This window comes from Diadema setosum, chromosome 18 (genome assembly GCF_964275005.1).
Source record: "Diadema setosum chromosome 18, eeDiaSeto1, whole genome shotgun sequence".
Classification (NCBI taxonomy): Eukaryota; Metazoa; Echinodermata; class Echinoidea; order Diadematoida; family Diadematidae; genus Diadema; species Diadema setosum.
This window is the reverse complement of record NC_092702.1, coordinates 14,839,218-14,866,272: the sequence shown is the minus strand read 5'-3', so window position 1 is coordinate 14,866,272 and position 27,055 is coordinate 14,839,218. Positions and strand designations below refer to the sequence as shown.

The 27,055-nt window shown below is 39.9% G+C and overlaps 1 protein-coding gene across 1 annotated transcript; it reads left to right on the top strand.

Moving 5' to 3' along the window:
• Positions 1-7,949: 7,949 nt before the first annotated feature.
• LOC140242029 (NFX1-type zinc finger-containing protein 1-like) lies at positions 7,950-23,985 on the top strand. Its single transcript, XM_072321774.1, has 6 exons — positions 7,950-8,501; positions 9,120-9,474; positions 15,782-16,022; positions 16,702-20,718; positions 21,423-21,519; positions 22,829-23,985. The coding sequence occupies exons 1-6, from the start codon at positions 7,950-7,952 to the stop codon at positions 23,795-23,797; spliced, it is 6,231 nt and encodes a 2,076-aa protein (XP_072177875.1). The 3' UTR covers positions 23,798-23,985.
• Positions 23,986-27,055: the final 3,070 nt, after the last annotated feature.

Genomic DNA, 27,055 nt, shown 5'->3' with positions numbered 1-27,055 from the left:
CAGGTTGACTGTACATTCAAGCAAACATGACAGTGCCAGTGAAAGTGTAATTAAGAAGAAACAAACGCAAAATACACCCCCCCCCCAAAAAAAAAAAAAATAAAATAGTTTTCCAACAGTATTTTCATTAGTCATAGTTGGGATGCAAAGTACACCTCCAATTCACTCCTGACTATCACCAGACTCACTCCAGACTTGTTCTTTGTGCTGTGACTGTTATAGAGTCCCAGGCGTCTGAGATAAACACAGCACAGCCTCTGGAGGTTTCGGGAGACTCCAAATGGGGTATTGGTGGAGGTGGGGATGTCATCAGCATAATAAATGACCATGTTCCTGGCCAAGGTGGTACTAACAGACAGTTGGGGGGGGGGGGGGGGGCAAACTTGGGAAAATATGTGCGCGGGAGCAAAGCGACAGAGCAAGGGAGGTATCCCCCCTCCCACACCAGGGAGATTTGGCATTTTTAGACCTCAACAGTGATGACCATGGGGAAAAAAAGGGGGGGGGGGATGATTTTAGCTTTGACAGAGAAAAGTTTCAAGAGTAATTTTGTACAAACACATGGGAGACTGAAAGACAGTGACATCTATCACTCTTTCTCACACGCACATGTGATTCTGTGACCAACAATTTTGCAAAGACCCGCTTTAATTCATAACCCCAAAGCTACCTCATTTTTCTGATATTAGTGACACTTTTGCTGCCATTTTTTTTAATACCTCTGCCCAAAAGTGTCCACTAAGTTGGTGATAGGGAAGTACAAGATCCTTTCCAAGCAGTAAAGACTGTCGTTAAGTCAATAAACCTTCTTTACACAATCGGCTATGCCATTCAGATTTGTATTTTGCATTACACTGTCGGGTGTACTTTATCATTTATAACGATGTAATACTAAAAGACAAGACCGACCCACTTGTGAATATATTAGATGCAATTTTTTAGATTCTGGTCATCTATTTTGTGAAGATGTGGAGGTGGGCTAGTTTTTACATCAAATTCATGTATATGAAGAAAAACAAGAACAAAACACTATTTGTTACGAAAGCTTGTTCTTTTAGAGAAAACTGCTGGAGAAGTACTTTGGGTGAATACAGCATCACAAAATGCATTCACTGACGAGAAAGAACGTGATGAGACAGAATAGTGGAGGTGGTAGTGTACAACTTTAGTTCTAATGCAACTTGTGAGAGGAGTGAACCAGCTATTCCTTGTAATCTAGTACATGTACACTGAACGTCAGAAAAAAACAAACACAAATTTGAAGCAGTGAATTCTGCGTAACATTTTAAATTTTATTTCTAGTATGAAAAAGTAGACCACACAGAGATGTTTTGTTTGTCTTAATCGACCAAACTGTCTTTTCATTAAATTTGCATTGTTGTTGTTTTATTTTTTCTGTGGCCCTTTCTATGTATAGAGTGTGTGTGTGTATGTATGTGTGTGTGTGTGTGTGTGTGTGGATAACAAGGCTACCATGCGGAGAAAAGTGGCTGACTATGTTTTCGTCCAAAGCTTTCGTCCATGAAAATTAATTTCTCCTAAAAGTTACCTGTGGCTCCTCATCATAGTCAATTACAACCTACAACAATGTACTTACAGGTGGAGTATGAAAAAGGGAGAACTACATGCGATCTCTTCAGAGTGAAATCTTGAGAAAATGTGTAACAGTGATTTGTTGTCTATGTTTATTAGGCACTCCTTAAAAACCTTGTCAGTGAAATTAGGAAAGTGGTGATTGTTACACACTGTATAGACCCATCTGTATAATTCTATAACTTACGTACTACAGTCAACCTCGCCCAAGTCGACATCGAAAAATTGGTTAAGTTGAAGGAAACTTCTTTCCTGCAATGGATATACGCGTGTTAATTTATCATATACATACATGTATGTAAATTGAAATTTACTCAAGTAGATTGATTTTCTTCGGTCCCTTGCGATTGGACCTAGGCAAGGTTGAGTAAATCTGATAAACATCGTCATTTCGTGTTTGAAGTTGTTCGTTTTGAATAACAAACTTCTGTCGAGAGAGTGAATAATTGTGGTGTAATTAAGAGCCTGTAATCGTTATGCGACACTTGCAATTCATTTGTGTCCATGGATTTTTGTGTGTTTAGTTGTCTGTGAGTCTGTATGCCATGTCTTCGATGATCAGTTTTCCTAATGAATAGAACAGTTCTAGGCCTGCTATACTTGTGGTTAAGTGCTCACTGTCGTGTTGTACTACTCTTTGAGATTGTATAGGCCTACATATAACTCCTGTTCGATTCTGTGTTATTGACGTGCTCATATTCCTGCAGTAAAGCAGTCATAAACGGTCTGATAAAGTAGATGCTATGCGTCAAATTTTTAAACATAGGTGCTTGATGAATATGTACCGTGCTGCATTATTTCAGTAAATTCAAGAAGTATGCAGTGGTACCTTTCGTGTTGATTGCGAGTACTCTATCATGTTACTACCATGCATAGGTACCACGGACTATTGCATCCAGATGTTGGCTCTTGATATGTTCATTCGCTGTGATTGAATGTGAAAATAAATAATCATTAACCTGAGATAACACGTTTTATTCTATTCTTTGTTCTTGTTGAAGATACATTAGCAAAATAAAGTAATTCTGGACAGATAAAAAGGTAATCTGTAAAGAATGAGAGGTGCAACACAAACATCTTGATGAAAAACAGGGAAGTTAAAAATTTGTGAAGTTTGACTTTATTCCACAGCAGCCAATTGATACGAATATACAAAATGAGTTGATGTAATCGCTGTATATACAACTTTCTATAAACAATTTGTGCATCAAATCTTGATAATGTATATCCAGTTTTCTTTCTCAAGTGCGGTATTATGCCTTGTTTCGGTACAGTAAAGTATTAGAAACTTTGTACGGCTTCTGTGTATCTTTCCCACAATCCGTAACCTTTTTTTTTTTTCCTTTTTTGAATGATATTGTAACTTAGCATCCTTAATCAAGGCATTTACACATCGCCTTTGAGCATGAAGAGTTGTAATTAATTATAATAGTTGATTTCTGTGGTAAGTCTATGATGGCAGCCTGTGGTAAAGTAGGATACTGTATAAAGTTGACCGATTACTCGATTGATTTTCTTCTACGCACAAAATCAACACGCCGCGCACCATACTGCGCCGATGTTGTCGTTGGGGGCGCTATCACCACAAAAACAAACAAACAAACAAACAAACAAACAAACAAACAAACAAAAACGACCGGGAGATATCAGTATGTGATGTTGTGTGTTTCCCGAAATATTACCGGTACTCCATGGGCGAGGTGTTGAGTTAATCCCAATGTCCGAGCGGTAAAAATATACAGAGTTAATCAACCTTTCAGAAATTAATAGTCTCGGTGCTAATTAATGGGGATGAGTTCTTTGGTCAAAGTACTAGTATAGGACCATGGAGGGAAGATGGAATATTCGAGGGGAGGAGTATAATGTGGTGTATGTATGAATGATGTACGTATGTTCTTAGTCGTTGGGGTGTGTGGTGTATGAGAATAGAAACTGAGCAAGTGAGTCGTACAGAAACAATCAAAAAAATCAGACAATTAAGGTTGTACAACTCAAGATTTCAGGGTTCAACAAGTAAGAAAATTAAAGTTTTTTTTTTTTTTTTTAATTTTACACAAGGTTAAAGCAAATCTCCACTGTTGCCTTTTTTTTTTTTTTTGCTTACTAGTACTTACGCGGGAAGCAATCCTATCTCAGCCAAAGTCAATTAATTTTATTTACTATTTACGCGGCCGCCCATTAAACACTTCCTAAATTCCTATGTAATCATGTATTACGATTTATTGCTATATGTTCCTGTTCTTGGATTTAGTTAATAACTCTACAAATTCCCTAAAATTTCCTGAAGCTATAATGTAAACCATTGTTACTTATTCTCTACCAGTCGAGTATGAACTTACCAGACGATACAAAATAAATACAAAATATAAGTTGTAATTAACGTGGGAATAAATGGGGATACATCACGTATACATAACGTGGGAATATATAGGCCTATACAGTGTATGTATATATATATATATATATGTATAATTAGGTATTGGAACAAGTTCACTCGGTTGACAGCAGGTTCATCCGTATTTTATTGCTACTCGGAGTTTCATGCCACCTTCATTTGATGATTGCCCCTAAATGAAGGTGGCATGAAACTCCGAGCAGCAATAAAATACGGATGAACCTGCTGTCAACCGAGTGAACTTGTTCCAATACTTCTGTCTAAAGCTCTTCCTTTGAGGATATCGAGCACTCTTCATAGAAGGATAGAATCACCAAGTGTATATATATATATATATATATATATATATATATATATATATATATATATTATATATATACTATACGTACACATTTGTATATATACATGCATACTCGATACACACACACAACACACACACAACACACAGTTGAACACCCACTCAATCTTAATTGAAAAGTGTTCTAGCACAGACATGTCGCTGGATGAAATGTTGAGAAAATAAATCATCTGAAAATAATCAAGCAAAATACTAAGGATTCTGAATACTAGTAGGAAAGAAATAAATGAGTGCATGCATCACACACACATTGGCGTTTGTGATTTGAGTTCATCTGCGCATGCGGATTTGCGTTTTGACATTCCAGGACGGAAGCGGAAATCGAACGGGGAAAACCAGTTATTTTCTCCTCTCTTCCTCTAGAGGGCGAAGTATATAATGGTACTAGAGACTTCATGGGGGCTGCCATTACCCATTTAGAAAAGGCGGACTCTGCGTACTGAAGTAACAATTTAGGGCTCTGACTTGTAAATGAAATGGGATGTCCCGGACCCCTTCACAAATTCGTACCAAAGATACCAAAATAAATAAAGAAAAACAATAATTAAAAATCGATGATGCAGTTTGGCAAAAAAAAAAAAAAAAAAAAAAAAAAAACTGAATAGCTGTAGATATTGAGTATGAAGGTTTTAACTGCATTTTGGTTGGAAGATAAAAACTTTTCTCATTAAATTTGAGGGGACTTTAATATATTTCATTGGGTGCATGTACGGAAAATAGGTGATTTTTTTTTTTTTAGTGAAAAGAACTCGTAGTCTGGCTTTGCGAACCCTTGGACAGAGTTTGAGCCGAAGAACCCGCCTTGGAAATTTGATGGATGAAAAGGTATATCTCACTTATCCAAGATAGTGAAGATGAAACACCTCATTTCTCCCAGCTATGTTACAGAATTTTTTGTACACTGTATTTTGAATTTTAACACACGTCTCTATATATGGGGAATTATCTACCCGTTTGAGCCCTATACCAAAGAAATTTTTCCCAGTGACTGCTAGAGTGCGGACTCTTTAAACTCCGCACTCTAGTATTACTCGGGAAAAGCTCTTTGGGCAACTGGGGAAAACCCACTGAGATCAGAACCCGCGGTCAGCTGTGCGTACGTACCGTGAGTCTAAGGGCAGAGCATAATGCGTTATCCGTTGGAAAAACAACACCCTCACTGGTGTACTGTACTGAGGAAGTAAAATTAACGTATGTGTGTAAAATAAAAGGCCTAAGTTCTTAGATTTACCACTCAACCTATCAGCAGGGTGATGTAGGACAAGCCTGAAACGTATGTGAACAACCTCCTCGTTTAGAAACTTTCAAACGTGTGAATGAGATGCGCTGTTTTGATGAAATGCACATTATGTTTGGACATACTCCACGCAAGAATCTGCCTGTATAGCACTTATCTGTATTTATATGATGAGCCGTCAAATAACGTGAAGTGCGTCGAAATGTATGGACCCTGTACTTTTGAGTCACCAACCTTAGAACCTACTTACGTGTACATTTTCGGTACCCATACTAGTTGTAGTAGTTATAATAATTATAGGCCTAAGTACTGTAAAGAAAAGAACATTTCTAATCAAAGACACCGTAGCCGGCTGAATGGTCATCTATTCATCGCCATTGGGCATTGACTGATCGCGTGCATCGGTGTACCGATTGGAGTTTACTATAGTAATTGTACCAGGTACAATTATAATACTATAGGTTCTACTAGTACAGCTGTACTAAAGTTAGTACTTCTAAGTTCTACTGTGGATCCACAACACGTTGCAGGTAAAACACTAATTTCGTGGTTTGTTTGTTTGTTTATTGTTTTATGGGGGTGTTTTTCGTGGTTTTTTTTTTTAATATCTCATCGGGCTCTTTTGTTGTGTATATCCTTATTATTACTATTATTATTATTTCTCTCTCTTTTTTTTTTTTTTTTTTGTTAAAAGGGCAATGCAGGGATTAGGGGCCAAAAATTTGCGTAACCCAAGCTTATTTTTGTAGAATTTGTACCATGATTTTATTTTGCTTTTTGTCTTTTTTCAATCCTTCAACCTCCCTCTCGAGGTATAAAAATACAAGCAAACATGGAATAAAAGCATAACAGATTTGTGAATATAAATGTTATACATAATGACACAAAGATAAAAGATGATAGATGCCTCATTAGGTCTCCTACAGGTGTCTGCTGATCTACATGTATGTGATACACATTTAGCATGATGGACAGACCAGAATGCGACAAGTTGGTCTGTCATATACGTTCAACACTAGATATAGAAGTGGTATAAAACACAATGTTCAGTCGAATTTCAGAGCTGTTAATATCTTCTCTTATCAAGATTAGACCATTCAATTAAAAAAAAAAGGATTCAATGAACATTCATAATTTGACCTTCATGTTAGTAGGCCCTATATTTATTATGTTTACCCCAAACGTTGGCATAAATTTTAATAGATTACTTGTTTAAAGCAATTTTGGGGCAAAGTTGTCTCTATCATTAAAGTGTTCTAAAAGATCATATTGTATTGTGGCGGGGGGGGGGGGTAATGCACATTGGAAACAGAAAATGAAGCAACATCCCTGAAAAGTAACTAATTTTACTGTGGAAATGACTATTTCTTCGACATTCGCATCCTTTTTTGATTAGCAAGTTGTTCGCGTGCTCCGTGAAATCAGCCCTTAGGTAAAAATGCATTCTATTCAAAATTTATTTATTCCTTTAAAAAATACATATTTATGAAAAATACATAAATCATTGGTAAGTTTTGCACGGGCATCATCAATGTTGCTATTAGAAAAATAAACAACGGGATAATCTGCATGCAGTTGAACTGAGAAATTTGCAGTGTGTCTATAAATAAAGTATTGATAATACAAGGGGACCAAGAATCGATCCCGGTGATACGCTCAGAAGAGACGGGAAATGGAGATGAAAGATTTGAATTCAGAAAAGTTTAAATAGATCACCCTTTCTGGTAATTGGTAAACCAGAGCAAGCATTTCATCTGATACTCCAATATAGCGTAATTTGCTAAGAAGCAAGTTATGATTAAGTGACGCAACAAAACGTCTATGAATATTTTATCCCAAGCACTTTTTCTTTGCCTATGGCTTTCATCCATTCATCGGTAACTTTGACAAAAGGTGTGACGACCGACTGTCTCCGTGTAAATCAATGATATTTCGATAAAGGCTGTTTTCTTCAAGAGATGTCATAAATTGTATTTTTACAAAATCTTTCCCATAGCCTATCAGTGCCTATATATAATAGACACAGTTTGTATTAAGTTGAAATGGGACGGAAATTAACTAGAAAAATATGATACAGGCGTATTGCTATATACAGTATAACAATTACTTCGGAATCTATTTTTACACAAAAATCTGTTGATGTATACGATGCTTAAACAAGGCCTGGTGATGGGACCATCATTTTCAAAATCTTATAAGAAATCTCGATATAAATTTGCCGATACTTCCAGTTTCACTTACTTATCTTCACGCTGTAAAGTGTTTTTGTTTGATTTTACAGAGCATGCATGGATCAAGTCTGTCCAACAAACTCGTGAAAATTGTTTTGCCAAAGTTACAGACTTTGCACGTAATAGAGGGTTGTCATGGATACCAAACAGAAAGGGGATGGAGGGGGCAAGCGTGGCCGAGGTAGAGGAACTGAGAATGAGCAGAGACATCGCGGTGCTCAACACGGGGGAAAGAATTTTTCCAGATATGACGGACGTGGGCAAAGTGGCAAAGACGAGCCCTATGCAGCCGATGGGGGAGCTTTTGGCAACGGGAGCAAGGATGGTCGAGGTGGGAAACGTGGCGGACATGAACGAGGGAGAGGAGGATGGCACGGTGATCGAGGGAGAGGCGGGGCGCACCCTGAACGCGGCAAGGTGAGGCACGAGGAAACTGAACATGGACCATCTGAAAGGGGCAGAGGTCGTGGAGGTGGAAACAGAGGCGGCGGACAGTTTCGCGGGCGTGGTGGCCCTGATCGAGGTAGGGGTCGGGGTGGAAAAGGCGGATTAAGACGTGCAGGAAGCAGGTCAGAGTTGAATGAAAGTGGAAATATCCAGGAGTCAGACTTCGACGGAATGCGACCGCCACACAGTCCTGCAGGTCAGAGTGTACCAGTCGGTACAAGCAGCCCTCCATTTCCCCCGGTAAGTCACGTATTGTTCTGTACAGCTGTAACAAATACAAGGGCTTGAGTGTTGAATTGATATTTATCCAGGATAAATGCCATACCAATGCAAAGTGAACCTTCCTTACCGCAGACATCATATGACTTTTTGTCTTTGTTGTTGTTCTTGTTGCATTCCCCGTTGTGAAATGCGCAAAAGTCTTACATTTTGTCATTTTTAAGATTCTAGAATAAACACAGTAAATAATTTGTGCCAAGTTTTAATTCTCTTGAATTTCCACTTTAGTTCCGGTCAGATTACATTTTATGCGATTTGTAACAGAGAGTCAAAAGGTTTACATAACTCAATTTGATGTCACCAATATTTCAAGGGGTTATATTGAGGAAAGTCATACAAGTTCCACAAGGCGCCGAGGGAACTCATTACACAACAATTCTTTAAGAAAAATATTGTGTTCGAACCTCAAGCCATGCACGATAGCACGCACAGTAGGTGTAGTTATTTTCATCTTTATTGTTGAAACAATAATATTTTAATCATTGCAAAAAATTGTAAAATATTGTTCACTGCATGCAATGGTGCTGTATTTATTTGTCCTATCGATTGTATGATAATATTATATTGTTTATTGAGCAGCCATATCAGGCACAACAGTTCATTCCACCGCTGATGGGACAGCCCGGAAGACCACCAGTTAAGAGCGACATTCCCCATGGCCAAGTAGGACTTTCTTCATCACAGCCGTGTATTCCTCCTCCTCCAATGATACCTCCTCCTCCGTTACATCAAGGCGGTCCCCGATCATTTAGTCCCAGACCTCAACTCTTCAGTAACTTCCCGCAGCAAGGTCCGATAGTGGCAAGTTATAGACCTTGCATGCCACAGTTTCCTCCAAGAGGCCCACCACCGGCCCAACAGCAGGCTCGACCAACAGGTGTTGCATATCCCATGCACCAACAAGGGCTACATGGTCAACCTTCACGAGACCATGGTATGTCTTTTTTTTTCTCTTGTCAATAAATGCTTGAAGCAAGACCCTCCCATGAAATTTGTGTTACCTTACTTCTCACATCATTCCAGAATTAGCTGGTTTCATGGGAAGATCCGTGTGTGATGATGATGATAATGATCCACAGCATTTGTATAGCATCATATATATGTTGTAGGAAATGTGTGTGTGTGTGTGTGCGCGCGCGCACTTGTGTGATTATTTTCTTTAGAGGGAATCAGAATTAGGTCAAAGCAGTTTGGGTTGATGAAGGTGCAGATCGCAAGGAATATTTTGAAGAAAAAAAATATTCGTATCCAACAAAGAGAAAAAAAATCATAACGTAAAGGACGAGGCCACACGGGGCGCATGTCGTAATTATGACACAAAGAAATTGTTGTTGTTTTTAGAGTAGCAACATTTGCGATCTATATTTTTAAATTGAAGCAGGATATTGAAATAAACCAAATTAATTTCGATAACAGATATTTTTATTACAGAGTGGGACGATGTATTCGATGAAATTTTCCACATGGGAATTTTTCTTTATTTATCTACTAGGTCATTGTTCAAAGTCATGAAATTCTTCTGTCGAGATGTTTTCATTGCAACTGATAGATAATTGCCCTACAAAGACGGAGGGCAATTGTCAATCAGTTGCAAAGAAAACATCTCAACGAAAGAATTTCATAAATTTGACTAATTACGCAGTATACCCGCTGCATGCTATAAGGATTAGAACCAACACTTGCTGTCGGGCGGAAGCTCGGTGGTCGAGTAGAGATGACGCCTGTCCGGAGATCAGGAGGTCGTAGGTTCGAATCCTGCTTGAGTATGTACGCCCATGATTTTTTTATCATGGCTACCACTAACACACTGATCAATTCAGTGCTTATTTACGTCGATGTAGGGCAATTGTCAATCAGTTGCAATAGGCCGTTGTTTTGACGATTATTGATTTCTAATGTTAGGATTAGATATTTGAAATTAACTCTGAAAACTCTGTGGTATGAATTTGAAAAGTGGTAGATACACAATTGGTCGTTGGTCTTAAGTGCACTTCAGTGACCAATGAAGATATCTGGATGAGAATAATGATACGGGATATTTTTGTTAATAGGTTTTGCAACATATTTCAAGAGGAGATAGAAACATTTTGCAATCAGTCTATAAGAGTCATACCATTCAGAGATAAGGGGTTGACCATCATGGTTTCCAGTTTATTTCTGGTTTGAAAGACTCTAGTTCTAACTCTGATTTTAGTTCATACTCCTTCCATGGGTGATTTACACAAAAGAACATAACTTTGTTTGAATTTTGGTTTTTTTTTTAAGATAATATGCGTTCTTTGTGAAAACTAAATATTGAAACATACATTGGCTTTGGGATTGTGAAAAGGTACGCAAGATACATGTATGTGCAAGAGTTGGATAATGCGAGTTGGGGAAAACACGTGTTATTGGATGCCAGGTATTTTGTATTAAATGACTAAACGAACGTTAATTTTTTTTTCGGAGGTTTTAAAGAACATTTGAAGAGTTTGTTTGCAAAAACCGATAAGTCCATATTTGCCAAATCAGATATTTGTGATTAAAGGTCAAGAAAAATAAGGAGAATAATAAAATTTTTCCTTCTTTTGACCGTAACTTCAAAGATATACCTTTATATGTAGTGACCAATGTATCAGTTAAAAGGTATTATTTTGCACTTTATGACAGAGATCGTACTTTAAAATCTTCAAAAATGGACTTATCGGTTTTTGCGAACAAACTCTTCATTCAAAGAACGTCTTTTCGTGATTTAAAGAACATTTCTGGATTGCAAAAAAGAAAAAAAAAACACAAAAATGAAGAAATAATACGTAAGGAAAAATTGAAATATATTGTTGATTTGGAAAACTACAAAATGATGTATTGTACGACATTATCCGATAATGCAAAAGGTGCCAATCAACTGAATTCAGATGATGTGATGATGATGGTGTGTGTACGTCTGTATATGAGTTTAGTATACTAGTAGATGTATGCAAATACAGTTTTCGTATGTATTTTTTCCAACTTTGGAATGCTCCAATACAAGGGCTTTTTGGTGTCTTTAATGATTTTTCAGTCAAGATTCTTTTAGAATGCTTAAAAAAAAAATTATGCACGTATCTTAGACGCACATTCCACATTAAGAGACCCTTGACAGACCACTGTAGGTGTGAGACCCCAAATTGACAAGATCCGTCAGCAGCCTCCAAGACCATAATAGTGTCTATTTGGAATGGCTTTTAAACGCCATTGGGAGATCATTGATAGACCAAAAAGTACCATTCCAACAAATTTCTCAGGACTCTATATGGGACTTTAAAGACAGCAGAGTGTTCGCTTAGAGATCAAGAAGACTAATGAAAAATCACTAGATCATTTGAAAAACTCCCCTGTGATCTTCGAGAAATCAATCAAGATCTCTCATGAAAATCAAGATATCTCTCTCTCTCTCTCTCTCTCTCTCTCATTTGTTGTACTTTCTCTCTTTAGAACCAGAAAAAAAAAATGTATTGCTGATTTCTTTTATTCCATTGTATTTGGTAATAACGTTAAAGAATGGGCCGGATGCATAGAAGCTAGCAATTGCTTGTGCTAGCCTTTTACTTGAATCCGTATGCATAAAAAACAAGCAATTGCTTGCTGCTGGCAAGCAATTGCTTAAGCCCCTGTCACACTTTGCCGGATAGGCCCACCGTAGAAGAAGCGGGTGATATTTTGCTCATTCGTTGTTCAAATCGTCAGTCCGGTGGACAAAGTGTAAAGTTTCCGTTTTAGAGGAGCATAAATGCACGGTCTAGGGGCCGAACAAAATGAAGATACAACGTACCAGGGGCAATTGTGTACAGGACAGTGGAACGTGCGCAAACGCATGAAAAACGAATATGAATTGCATGCCCACAGGACAAAACGCACGAGGGACAAATGGACGACATATGAGACGTACATCGAACGTCAGAGATCCATTCACGTGATGGCTATGGGGCTACAAATACGTGCATCATCTTTGCGCGTCCACCACTCGGCCAGCTCTGCCTCTACTGCCTCTCCACTTCACTTCACATCTCATCAGCTTCCATCAATACGCCAAACTTGGGATCAAAGGCCAAGACTTAATTTCTTCCTCAATATGGTGGCTACTTTTGCCAGACCTTTGACACTAATTTCTTCATTTTGGTTCCAAATATCACTTACATGAGTGTATATTTACCTCACAGTTTCTCACTTTACACAGTCACTTTCATACATGCCCCTATGTTGCTGCACAAATTAGCTTTCTCTTTTTTTTACATGCTTTTTAAAGTGATTAACAGCTAGATCAACATTGATTTTCTCAAGATAAGGCTCATATTCTTCATTAAACTCATCCATTGTACTAGAAGATCCTGAAGTCGAATTAACATTTGTCTGCATTCAGAATATCAATGTCGGCAATACATTTTTTTTTTCAAGTTGGGACATGGACTCAAAACTTGAAGCAGTCTCTATTTTTCTCTCAAACAGTTTCTGTGAAACATCAAATCAAATGCAGCACAGTAAGATGGCTCGTTTAGGTTTCTTAATACTATTCGAACCTTGTCATGGGTTTTAATTTTGATGACATAAATCTTCTACTCATTGTCTCACTTTCAACCCGAAGTTCACCACCTCTGGGACGTGTGAATATCCAACAATTCATCTCAGCCGATGCCCAGTCATATTGTATGTGCTTCATCGCACCATGATCATGATAGCGGATCTGATCAGCTGGACTCCCCTTTTTTTTTTGTGGTACAAATAGTGTGATAATGATGTTCCCCTAAATTTCTTCAGATATGCAGTTCCTCGTTATTTACAACATTCTTCTAACAGCCATGATAGTAAACTGTCTGAAAATCTTGCTCTTCCGAAAGACTTGCTGTCATGTCACAGAGGGTGAGAAGGTTGTTTCCCTATGATAGTCCTTCCGACCTTGAAGCATCATGATGCATTTTGCTTTCTCTTTGATGTGCCTCTCACCTTTTCACCTGAAACAAACATTTGCATAGTGAATTCGTGGAGACTTGGCAAAGCAGCTCTAATTTGTGTATCAATCTTGTTTTTATGACAACTGGTCATACGAACCAAATTGCCTGCGTCTCTCAGGAGCAAGCCACGTCTTGGACCACACCTGCCTTTGATGTATACCTACACTGTATATGATCCGGTGGCAGTTCGTCACGACAGACAGGCATTGAATGGGAAGGGCGAGGTTCTACTGCGTTTTTATATGCCTTTGCAGGAATCAGTTACGGCAAGGCCGGTACATATTCATTAAACATCAGCTTCATGTCCTCTTCATATTCTGTGAATGTGCTGTAGATATCCTGTAGGTAACATGTAACCATCACTGATGGCTGTCCTGTCCGTTTGCCACCCGTAAGTACATGCGTTTTGCCCGTTGGTCGTCTTGTGGCTATGCCGTGGGTATGCGTTTGATGTGCTGTACATAGCCGTTCCATCTGTCCCATCCCTTGCAGCAATGGACTTTAAAGGAGGCCTAGCGGATGGAAACGAGTGGGAAACGGCAAAGAACAGTGCAGATACAGGTCGGATCGCGCTATCCGTTTTTGGCGAGAAAAAACTTTGTGCTGGCACAAAGTTTTCTGGCCGCTCTGACGGAAATCACCGAAAGATTAATGTCCATCCAGATGACAAAAAGGAAATGAAACGCATTTTAACGGATATCTAAAATCGACATTCGTTTAATTCCCACACGTTTGCCTTATCCGGCAAAGTGTGACAGGGGCATTAGAGATCAAGCATTACATTGCTTAAAACGTATACATAAAACGGACCTTTTGCTTGTTTTTGCTAGCAATTGCTTACAATTTTCCAAGCTCTGTAGAATGAGCTAGAGCTTTTGCTTAACTGGGACGTTCCCTTTTAAGTATCATTTTCAAATTCATAAAAGAAAGACAAAACTTGTGCAGGAGTTGTATAGATGTACAAGAAATTACTCCTAATTAGGGGACGAATATTGTTCGTTTCAACAACGGGAATGTCCAATGATTAGCAAACAAAATGTGATGAAAAACAGGTACAGTGTATGTTGCCTGACTTCGGTGGAGAGCAAGGAGACCTCTCTCCACGTGCGACCTGGCAGATTCGGGCTACCGATACAAGCAGTGATGGGAATCAGCCAGTATGTGTCTGTATAGATGCGTGTGACGTCTTTGTGTGCACATGAGTGTCATTTCATAGCTCCTTTGCTATGTCAGGAAATATTTTCGCACACACACATCCTTTCAAATACATGCTGTCACAGCTGCCTTTGTTCGTGTGTTCGCACAGGCGTGACGTCCCTTTTTTGAAAACGCAAGCAATTGCTTGTGCGGGACAAGCAAAAGGTATAAGCACGTGAGCGTGACCTTTTTTTTTTTTTTTTTTTTTTTTGAATTTCTGGATTTTATTGATCAGATCAAAAAACATCGTGCTTTTTCACGACATTTTTTTTTGCTAGACGAGCTTGTGCTTTTGTTTGAAGCAATTGTTTACACGCAATTGCTAGTTTTATGCATTCGGCCCATTGTCCTCAATATTATGCTGTGAATTTGTTATGACAATTTATTAGAAATACCCTGTACTTGTACCATTATGTATGATTTTCATGAAAAATGCAGATATAATATCAAACTGAAATTGAGAGACTAATTTTTCAATAATTTCTCAATGATCTTTCAGTGATCTCTGTAAAAAATATGCTAATTCTTGAGAGACTGTCGAAAGATATGAGTAAGATCCTTGACCGCTCATTGAGAGATTGCTGAAAGACTTCTGAAAGACTGCTTTAAACCGTTTAAAAAAAATGGAGACGATAGACACAAAGTTCACTGAACGATCACTTTTAGGAATCGTGATGGACCTCGGAGATCATTGAAAATTTACTGAATGATCATTGAGACATCTGCTGATTTTTACGGTATTTCAGTAGTCTTTCAGAGGTCCTACTCTACAGTAGTTGTATCTGGTATGGGAGCATTACACAGATTTGGTTTGGCATCCGCAAGTGTATTGTTGCGTCGAGCAAGGCCTCAACTGAGCTACGTAAAGTTCTTTGTCACTATATAGCGTGAACCGTGTATTGAAGACGGGCGCACATTACAAGTTGCGTTTATTCAATCTTTTGTTTGTGTGTGTGTGTGTGTGTGTGTAGATTGTGTGTATGTGTGTGTGTATGTCATTGCGTACGCAGGGTCATCACATCCATGCGAGTTCGCGCAGTCATTGTCACTTTCTTCCGATTTGACTTTCTTCCGTAGGCACAAGAGAGGAATTTCAGCAAGGGAGAACACGAGGGCGCCGAAGAAACGAAAGCAACCGGAACAGAAGTCGACAGCGCCGCAACAGTAGTTACGATCGTAGTTCCATCCGAGATGAAAGTGAGAGCCTCTACGACAGCGATGATGGCGACAATGTGTCAGTCGATAGCAGCATTAGCAATCCTCAAGAGCTAGAAGAACCCCGACTTGAAGTAGAAAGTGATTCGTCAAACGCAGAAGAGTAAGAGGAAAGGCAGTAGAATGTAGTTAAACATGAGCATGATGAAGGAATGTGGGTTGATTTAGATTTTCCTATAGTATATATTTCTCTGTATACGCATATCTCAATATTCCAATTATATCTTGTTACGTGCACAAGTGTATCACCACGTTACAGTAGACATGTTTGATGGAGAGGGTAACATGTAGTCTGATTTTACTACGAGCTATATTTTGATGACGGGCAAACCTTCAAAAAAAAAAATGATCGCAGACTCACTTGGAGCTGTATCTGATTGGCAATATTGAGCGTGCTATATCCTTCAAAAGTGAGCGTCATTTCTCGAAATCCCTGCACACTACGGCATGCCAAAGACAAGTATTGATATTGATTTAAAAACTCCATTTGCCATTTGCCGTTACATTGTATACTGCAGCATGCTGGTAAGATATACAGTACTGTAGAGGTGTCATCTAATCTGCACTGGAATCAAGAACTCTAGCAGGTTTTTGCATCGCCTCCAATCGCTCTGAACATATCAGAGACAGTCATGAATATTGACGTCCATACAATTCATCCTGACCTTGTATTTCATGAATGTTAAAGTATAGATAGGAACTTCCGGTATTAATGGCTTCACTTCATCTTCCCACTGAACTGAGATTTGAAGAGGAATTTCTGTTTTTCATACCCACTGCAGATATCCTGATTTGGAAGAGGATTTCATAACAACGCTGATGACCAAGCCGGTTATAGAGGTTTGTGGAGAGCTACTGAGGCAAAAAGGTAGTTTGGGCAAGTTACTGGGCCAGAGAGAGGTGCCACCGGAAGCCTTGGCAAATATTATGCACATATTGGCTCAAATTATTCAAGACAAAGAATGTGACGCGTCACAGCTGATCAAGACAATACGGCGTCAAACTAGACTGTTGAAGCTTCATTTGCCACAGTACATTTTGCGCCTAAGAGTCGATACCGACAACGAGACTCCAGAGAAGCTGCTACAGCAGATTCAAGCAGTAATGGTTGTATTGCAGGACATCTTGAATGTATCGAACCGAGAGCAGGCAGCTGACGCACAGTCGCTACTCCTTGTGATTGGTGATGCTCTAAAAGACATGGAATCAAAGGATGTGGACATACCTGCGAGTATGAAGGATTTGCTTCAAAGTTGCGACAACAAGCGCAAAGCAGTTGTCACCGGTACAAGCATGAAAAAGAAGCGAAGCGAACCAATCAACAAATTTCCAACCAGCGACTTCCCAGACTCGGATGAAATACGCCACTCAGACCGGCCCCCGTTGATACCGGAAACTCGAGATAAAGGCTTGTACGAATCAACCACAGAATGCATCAACGCGCAACTCCAGATGACAAGAGAGAGATTCGCAGCTGCCATCCGGGAAAGAATTTCGCGATATCATGCATTGTATGATTCGAATAAGGTTTCACCTGATGAGTTGAACAGGGTTCCTGTCTATCAAAATGTGACATTGAGGAGTATTGTCGAGTCCAGCGAACAGCGCATTGGATTGACGTACCGCGTGCACTTTGACAACAGTCCATTTCAAAGTGTGAACTGGGATACGAGCACACAACTTTTGAAAGGATCAATTGTTTGCCTTTCTTTTGATCACTTCAAAACTTTGGTTTACGGAATCGTGAGCAAAAGACAGGTAAAATGGCTCAGGCAAGGCGTAGTGGAATTGCACATTCCACATAAGGAGGACGTTGTTTCTCTTCTTGTTCATGACAAATTCTACATGATTGATTGTCGTGTCATGGAAGATGGCGTAATAAATGTCCTTTCAACTCTGCGACTCTTGACGGATGTCACCATGCCGCTTCAGAATCACTTCATTGGTATGGATTCACCGCAGAAAGCCGCTTCATTCTGCCGGGATGACGACAGTGGTTGTTCGTATGATCTGAGCCAACTTGTCAAGGAAGAGATCCAACACAAGAGCGCTAAAGCCAGGGCAACATCTGTTCCACTCACTGACGTCAAGTGCTGGCCTGAAGTAATATCTTCATGCCTCGATGAATTCCAGATGAAAGCCATGAGAGCAGCACTGACTCAAGAGTTCACTGCCATTGCGGGCGCGCCAGGCACAGGAAAGCGTTACCTTGGTCTCAAGATCATTGAAATTCTTCTTCAGAATCGTCATGTATGGGGACGAAGCATTGGAAGTACATCATGTTCTCGAGCAGATGTTGACAGCGGTCCTATTCTAGTCCTAAGTGCCGATGACTCAAGCTTGGATCACTTCCTCAAAGGCGTACTAACATTCCAAGGTAAAGGGATTATTAGGTTTGGAAGCAAGAGCAGTGATCCACAGATCAATGCTATTGATGCGAGCAATGTAGCCAGAACATCGGCTGGTGCATCAAAACAGCCAGGTGTAGAGGAACTCAGGACGAAACTCTCTCAACTGCACAGAAATATCAAGGAAGCGAAGGGCACAATCCTACAAGCCAGCTCCCTGAGACCTGTCATGGATGAACATCACTTTGAAAGCATCAGTCAAAATGGAGGTATGGCTGCCTGGATTCTACCTGAGGAAATGCAAGATGGCCATGCGGCCGATGATACTTCAGTCGGAAACATCCACGGAGAGGAGAGAGAGTGGACAGAGTGTAGTCTTGCAGTAGCTTACGATCCAAAGGAAAGAGCAAAACAAGGCAAGGAAAAGGAAAGCAAAATGGTATTGCGGCAACTTAGGCATCATGATGTGATGAAGAAGGAAAAGGTTCAGTGCATCACAAATCTTTGGTCCTTGCCTCTTCCTGAGAAATGGAAGATCTACAGATTCTGGGTTGCCATGTATGAGCAGGAAGTATCACACCGCATTCTAGATATTTGCCAGGAAGTAGACAACATCATGCATGAAGTGGCAAAGGGGTGCCGTGCCAGTGAATACAGTGTGTTTCGGGCTGCATCTGTGCTTGGCATGACTGCTTCTGCCACAGTAGCAAATCACGATGTTTTGAGATATGTCCAGCCACGGATAATCATAGTCGACCAAGCCCAAGATGTGGCTGAGGCTGCCCTTATCTCTACACTTTCTCCGGATTGCAGACAGCTGATATTGCTTGGAGAATGTGAGCCAAATGTGGAGCCTGATGTTGCTGTGAGTGCCTTGGCAAGCAGGAGTGATGTGAAGATTTCTTTCTTCCAACGCATTCTGGATAAGAACTATGCAGTTAACAACTTGAAGATTCAGCATCGTATGAGACCGGAGATTTCAAAATTCTTGAAGAGAGAAATGTATCCTGATCTGATGGATGGCAGTAGCGTGACCAGGTTTTCCAACGTGCCGGGTGTTGCGGAGAATGTGTACTTCTTGCGCCATGGTCTTACTGGAAATGAAGCGAGCAAACACGAAGCTGAATTCTTGTCTGAGCTGTGCCAATACGTCACGCTTCAAGGGCATAATGGTGATATTTCTGTCCTCGTGAATTCTGTCCAACAGCAAGAGCAAGTCAAGGAGATACTTGGGAAAGCAGATCTCCAGCACGTCGTTGTGGATCTTCTCGACACTTTCCAGGGTGAAAGCGACCTTGTGTTGTTCGCAACTTACGGAATGTACCAGATCCGTGATGGACGATTGCGAAACGAAGTACGGATGAAGAGAGCACTCACTCGTGCAAGAAAGGGTCTCTATGTCATATCTAACATTGATGTTCTGGCCAAAAAGTCTGCCTCTATTCTGACGTTCTTTGAGGAAGCTGAACGTTTGACTAGAGGAGGACCACAGCTGACACTGACTTGCAGTACTCACCGTGACCAATCAACGCTAGCTTCCAAACCCAGGGATATCAGAAAGCGAATACAGCTCAAAGGATGCGGAAACACATGTCATGCACGACTGAAATGTGGACATAGCTGTAAACTGCCATGCCACAAACACGACAATAAACAAATGGGAAACTACCGGTGCGAGCAACCATGTCAGAAACAAATTTGCGCTGCCGGTCACAAGTGCACAAAAAAGTGCTTTGAGAAATGTGACAAAAAGTGCAACAAAGACTCCCAAAGAGAACTACGATGTGGTCACTCTCAACTGGCACCGTGTTCTCTTCCCACCGAAAAGATTCAGTGCCGAAGTGCATGTGAGAAGATGCTTCCATGTGGACATCAATGTCCAAATACGTGTGGTGAAGAGTGTGCAACCAAATGTCCCCAGTACGTTACTAGTGATGGCTGGCCATGCGGTCATAACGTTAAGGTGCTCTGTTCAGACAGCGCAGAAATGTGTCCCCATCCCTGTGCCGAAGAGCTCAAGTGCGGCCATGTATGCCAGGGAACTTGCGGTACCTGCATGCGAGGTCGCTTGCATATAGCGTGCCAGAAACCTTGTGGGCGCATCCTCGTATGTGGACACCAGTGCAAGAGTAAATGCTCGGCCACCTGTCCTCCATGCTCAGAAGACTGCCAGAACAAATGCAATCACAGCAGGTGCACGGAATTGTGCGGGGAGGAATGCATCCCATGCACGGAGCACTGCGAGTGGCAGTGCCCCCATCAGAGCTGTCGCCAAGTCTGTTGCAAGCCTTGCGATCGAGAGCCCTGCCAGCAGCCGTGTACGAAACCACTTAGGTGCGGCCATGAGTGCATCGGACTGTGTGGGGAGCCCTGTCCAAAGAAGTGCAGGATCTGCCATGAAGAAGACGTCACCAGCACCTTCTTTGGCTCAGAAAGCGAACCTGATGCCAGGTTAGGATACGTTCATCAGACGTAGAAACTTTTAGATCTTGTTCCTCCATGTACAATATTCATTCCATGTTACATCAAATTGTAAAAAAAAAAGAACACAAAACAACACAAAAATCAGCGTTACATGCTGGGTCGCAATAAGTGAACCGCTCAAAAACAGAGACTCCAACTCTCCCGTTTTCGACGGGAGATCTCCCGCCGAAAACCCATTTTTGCAAAATCTCCCGTTCTCCCGTTTGAGATCTAATTTCTCCCGCCCTGGCTCTTTGTCTCCCGTTGGAAGGGATTTCTTACTTATTTCTATCGTATGTTGAAAAAATAAGCCTTAGATAGCACAAGAGAGCATCTAGAACCCTAGGAACTTCGCGCTTCGCACACATCAAGTTGGAGTCTCCCGTTTGCTAGGGGTTTCAGGCGGGAGAATCTCCAGATCAGAAGGTGCTTTGGGTTGGAGTCTCTGCAAAAATGTAACCGTATATTACACTCCTATTAGAACAGGTCTGATAAAACAACTACAAGAACAAAAAGATGCATTTGAGAAAACAGTCTTGCAGCAAATCCCCGTCTCTTCTTCCACTTGAGATGCGATGACGATTCGGCAATCGGTGAAAGTATTTTAGAATAAATAAGTCAGATTCCGCTTGGGGAAAAAAGATATAACGCATGTGTTAACTTGCCTATTACCACCATCCCCATCCCCGCAGATTCGTGGAATTGGAAGATTGTGGTCACGTGCTGGAAGTCGAAGGGCTCGATAAATGGATGAAACCTTCAGATACAGACGAATCAGAAAACATTAAGGTATGTACACACGCCCATCGAATCTTTGCACCAACAGGACTATTATTTTGTTCGCTCATTTTCCGTTGGCCTATTATATAATGCACAAACACACACATTTATATGATTATAGGCCTATGTATGTATATACATAATGTATGTACATGAACTCAATACATGTTCGTACTTCTGTTTAAAACTTGTCACTGTGTGCCGACTGAATGCGTTTTTTTTATTGAAAAAAAAATAGATTTCAGGTAATTCTCAAAACACCTCGTAACCTACATATACATGGGAGCTGACATTACATCAAACAGTGAAGTTTTTGGAAAATCTGACAATCCGTTCTAAAGTTATGATTTTTTTTTTTTGTAAAGTTTCGGTGCAGTCATTGCTGGATGAGAAGGCTGCAGTGAATCGTGACGCAGGACAACGATATACAGTATAAAAAGAATTCCTCCAAATTTCATTTCTTTAACACGAATAGTACACATTCCCTCGACTTGTTGGACTGACGTATTTTAAAGACAATGTTATTTCCTCTGTTTTCTGAAAGTGGCAAGTCAAGTGCTCTTTCATTATGCTATAAAAATGAAAATATGTTGAATTTTCTGTATATTGTTTTTATATTATTGTTCTCCAGTGACGTCACAAACTATCAACATCTTCTCATCAGTGGCGGTACTGAAGCTTTAAAAAGTCAAAATGTTTGAGCGCATCTGATTTTCCTCAAACTTTACTAATGTTCAATATTGCTGGATTCAGACAATCCACATATATATTTGGGTGTCATTCTCTTTTGAGATACAGTGTAAAAACAATTAGCATGCTCTCGATACAATTCATTCTCATGAAGCCAAATTTACAATGTTCTATTTTATTAACTGCGCATTTGAATTTACCGACCATAGGTTGGTCTCTGACAAAGTCATGGTATGGTCCAAACCATTAAAAAGGTTTCCTCGGGGTCTTTTAAGTATTTCCACGTCCTTTATTTCAACACTGCAGTAAGCAATTCCTTGTCTTTTGAACCATAATAACTTATCAGTTCATATTCATATCACTTGGCAATTCTTCGGCTGATTTAGGCAATGAAGAATACATTTCTCATATAATGGTTTTCTTCTTGAGCCCATGGGTACTTTATTCCCATTATGCCTTGTACATTATTTTCCTGTCACTGCACACAGATCTTTGGTGACAGGGTATTGTAACCTTTCAAAGCAATACTCCGATTGGACGGTGATCATGTCTGTAGTTTGGGAAAATGGAGAAAGGAATAGCTTCTTATAAAGTTCAACGTAGTTTTTAATGTGCATTTTGATTTCAGCTGAAAGGCTGTCCCAAGTGCAGCACGCCTATTCGGAAGAATCTGCGCTATGGGAACGTGATAAAACGCGCCCTCGCTGACATCGAAGCGGTGAAGCAAAAAATGATGGGCAGCACGAAGGAGCTGAAAGGAAAGCGGCGCCAGTTAAAAAAGAACCTGGGGGCGCTGAGGAAGTCTGCAAATGGAGGAATGGACGAGAGCGCCGTCGAACGCTTCCTGGACAAGCTGGACGACTGTAATCATCTCGAGACCGTGGTTTCGCGCCTGAATCGATGCAACTTCATGAAGGAGGTCATTGCTTTGGAAAAACAAGTAGGTAGCATTGAGGGCGCACTGAGGGAAGAATCTGCGACGAAGAGGGTAATGAAGTCCCTTCATGATATCGCGCAATTCAAGCTAGAACCGTTGTCTGCACGCCTTGATAAAATGAAGCACCGGCTTTGCGATGGAGACCTTGATCGCTTTGCCGAGCAACAAGTCGATGACATGATGTCCGAAATCATTCGCACTGGCATGGAAATCGACCTCGCCCACCTACTATCTCGCGACCTGGCATGGTGGGACAAGCATCCCGTGTTTCAGACTCGTGTCATGGACTTTGACGCGCTGCTAGCTAGCGGGAAACCGCTCACCCTTGAGCAAGAAAGTGAAGCTAAGAGCATCATCACCACAATTCGGAAAGAGCAAGGAATCGAAGAAGCTCCCGGCCTCGGGATCAGCGAGAGGGAGCGGATGCAAGTAGTCCAGGCGATGGGACTGAGTCAGGGTCACTGGTTCAAGTGCAGAGAGGGTCATATCTACGCCATAGGAGAATGTGGTGGAGCGATGGAACGCGGCCAATGCCCAGAGTGCGGTGGAACCATCGGTGGACAACGTCATCGACTGACTGACGAAAACCGTCTGGCCGGGGAGATGGACAAAGCGCAACAAGCTGCGTGGTCAAAGGGTGGAGCCGCAGCACCCTTTTGAAGGCCGTGAAATTATTTCGAGAGCAATGGTCTATAAAGGGTGATAGGAAACAAATTGTTCTTGTATAAAGTTTATCTTTTTCATTCAACAGCAGAGGTGAAAGAGCTACTAGTATAAGATGCAAATTCACATCCGCGCAATGCATGTATAATGTTTATGCATGTTTTTACATGTATAATCCTCTTGAATTACTTTCTGGGTTGTTTTTTTTTCTCTCCTTTTCTCCTCTTTTTCTCCTCCAATGCAAATCTTTCTCTTAGAGACCTGCAAAATACAGGCTATTATGTATTGAGATGATTCGTCTTACATTGTTTGTCAAAGGCAATGACAATAATTGTCTCTCTTTCCTTGATATTAACATCATACAGCTTTTAAACTTTTTATTCACTACCTTGTATCTTTACTTGTTTACTTTATGATGCTAACTTACTGCATTATTGTTTTTCTTATTTCATTTGTTTTGCAATGATTCTCTATTTTTTTTTTATTTGGCTTCAAACATTTATGTAAAACGTGGAATAAACGCGAACTATGAAGCCATGGTTGAGAGTGGAGGGACATTTGGACGAGTCATTCAAGCAAGAAATGTCCATTAAATTTCAAAGAGTTAATTGCAAGGTTTGATAAACACTATTGCTTTCTCGTTGCATTATAATAATGGTCTCGCTTCGGTAATTAAAATTTTACTCATATTTGATTTCAATTGTTTACACACTGTGTATGCAACATAAATGCAGAGTCTTTAAACCTTTTGCTTCAATACACTTCGGAAATACCTGTTTATGTTGTAAGGACTATGGATCAGATGTACATCACTAAGCTGTTATTGGATTTTCATAATTATTATGACAAGTTGTGCGTTATACACTCGAAGCGACTATTTGTTGCTGGACTATCAGTGTGAAATGTTTGGTTTGTGGTTTAGTTTGTAGTATCATGTAGATTGTAAATAATGATAATGATAATTATGATGTACAATGTATCATTGAAATGATGTATAGTTGCAAACAGCAGCATTGCCAAAAGTGTTTGCACACGCTTCTCCACTGACCAAAAAACAACAACAAAACACACACACACACACACACAAACAAAGAACAAAAATAGACAGACGAAAAAAAAAACACACCAAGGAATGAAAATACTGTCAATACTTTGATGACGTGGGCTTGTATCACGTTCGGTTTGTTTGTTTTTTGTTGGTTCATTAATAGTATTCTGCTCATGATACCCACCATTACAAGTAACTTTGTGTTAAGAATACATGTAGTTTAGTTTATGTTTGTATTTTGATTGTTTGTTGATTGATATGAGATTTATGTTTTTGATTACCGATGGATGTAAGTTATGAAAATCAATAAAAAGTGGAAAAGAAAAAACATATTCTGCTCTTACAGAGCTCCCCCTACGTCAGACTTGACCTGTATTTTGGAATGCAGTGTTCCAATGCTGTGCCTACCAAACAGAACATGGAACCAGCTGTCTGTATAATATCTCCTTTTGTAACATCCTTTATTTCCAGTGCTTCGTCACAAAGCATTGCTTGTATTTTTTTTTCTTTAGGATTTGTTTTTTCTCAATGAGAGTATGTTCTAGTTCAACATACGCACTCGTCATTTGTTATCACTACAGTATATATTCTTTTTATTATGATCTGCGTTATATCGCAGCTGCGCTATATGATGATGTGATATGAAGCGCTTTGACACAGCTTACATATAGTTTGTAAGAGCGCTATGCAGATGTAAAAATTGCATTGTATTGTTTTGACATTTCATTTCGTCAGTTCGTTTGTTGATTTGGCTATATTTTACAAGGAGCGTAACTTTTAAACAGTATTCATCGAGTAAATGATAATTAAGTGTGATGATGTGTAAAAGTTTTTAGATCAGCACTTTCATTTACGAATGTGTCAATCTTCTCACATTGATAACCCAAAGGACTATGACAATCACCTCGCGGCTGTGAATATAACTTGGACGTGCACGTTTATGTCAATTCGTACGGAGCTGGGCTTCCTTGAAACCTTTGTGCACATTAGTGAACTCTTTGCACCTTAATTTTCTCTTCAGCAATCTTTGTTTATAACATCTTTAACGATATTCAAGCAGATTCTTTATTCATTTATGAATTCATTACAAAGAGTATTCCCAGGCCACAACTATGTAGCCACATAATCATTGGCTCTTGTTGAAGATTTGTAAGAGTATACTATATCTTCATAGTTTAAGCATTTATTTTCTTGTTGCTATTGTGAATTCGAGATGTTCTCTTCGCGATAGTTTTTTTTTATAGTAGTATCACTCCCGTTCTTGCTGTTTCAGGATGTATGTCATCAGCAAAAAAGAAAAAAAAATATTGCTTTCAGGATAGATGTTTTGTTCAAATATATTGAAATCTTCTAGGTGCTTTCCTAAATGATATTGGTTATGGAGTTGGCCTTCGAGTACGGACATGGAAAGCACTGAAATATTGACCGAATGGAAGCTTGTTGGTTTTGTCAATTCCTCCGAGTCCGGCTTCTATTGGAACGTTTATACGTATTGTTTACGATCTCTTTGTTGGGGGAATTTCTCATCAACAACTTTGTTTGTGTAATTCTTGACGATATATTCCAGAACTTTCCTTTTGTATTGCGAATTCACTACAAAGACCATTCTCGCGCCGTAGCAAAATATTCATCACATGCTGTTGAGGGTATAGGAGTTATAGCCGCGTATACATGAGCATCCTGTTGATATTGTGTATTCGACATACTCTTTTTGTTATAGTCCTTTATAGTGTAAGTACTCCCTTTCGTGCATGCTGTTTCAGGATGTGTGTCATCTTTTGTTTTAAAAATTGAAGTCTGCGAGGTGTCATAAATGTCATTGGTTATTGAGTTGGTCCTCGAGGATGAACATATACTTAGTATTAGCTGTTAATGGTTGACTAAATGGTCTCTGGTGGTTTCCAGTTTTAGCCATTTATAGATACCCGTGTTGAAGACTACCACATCCACGTTAAAGCGGTATCTGTCGTGTTTTTCAAGTTGTTCCGTATTGAAATAGGACATGTGTGGCATTCTAAGCGAGCAAACGCCTCGTTTATCATGTTCTTTTCTGACAAGTTTCACTGATGTTTAATGGGCCATAATGTGGTATGACATTGGTTAATGTTATACCAGTTTCGTTCTTGTTATTTTTTTCTGAAGAAATGAGAATTGAGATTGTCGATATATTAAAATGCGCTCATGGCGTCGTTTAAGAGCGCATCTTG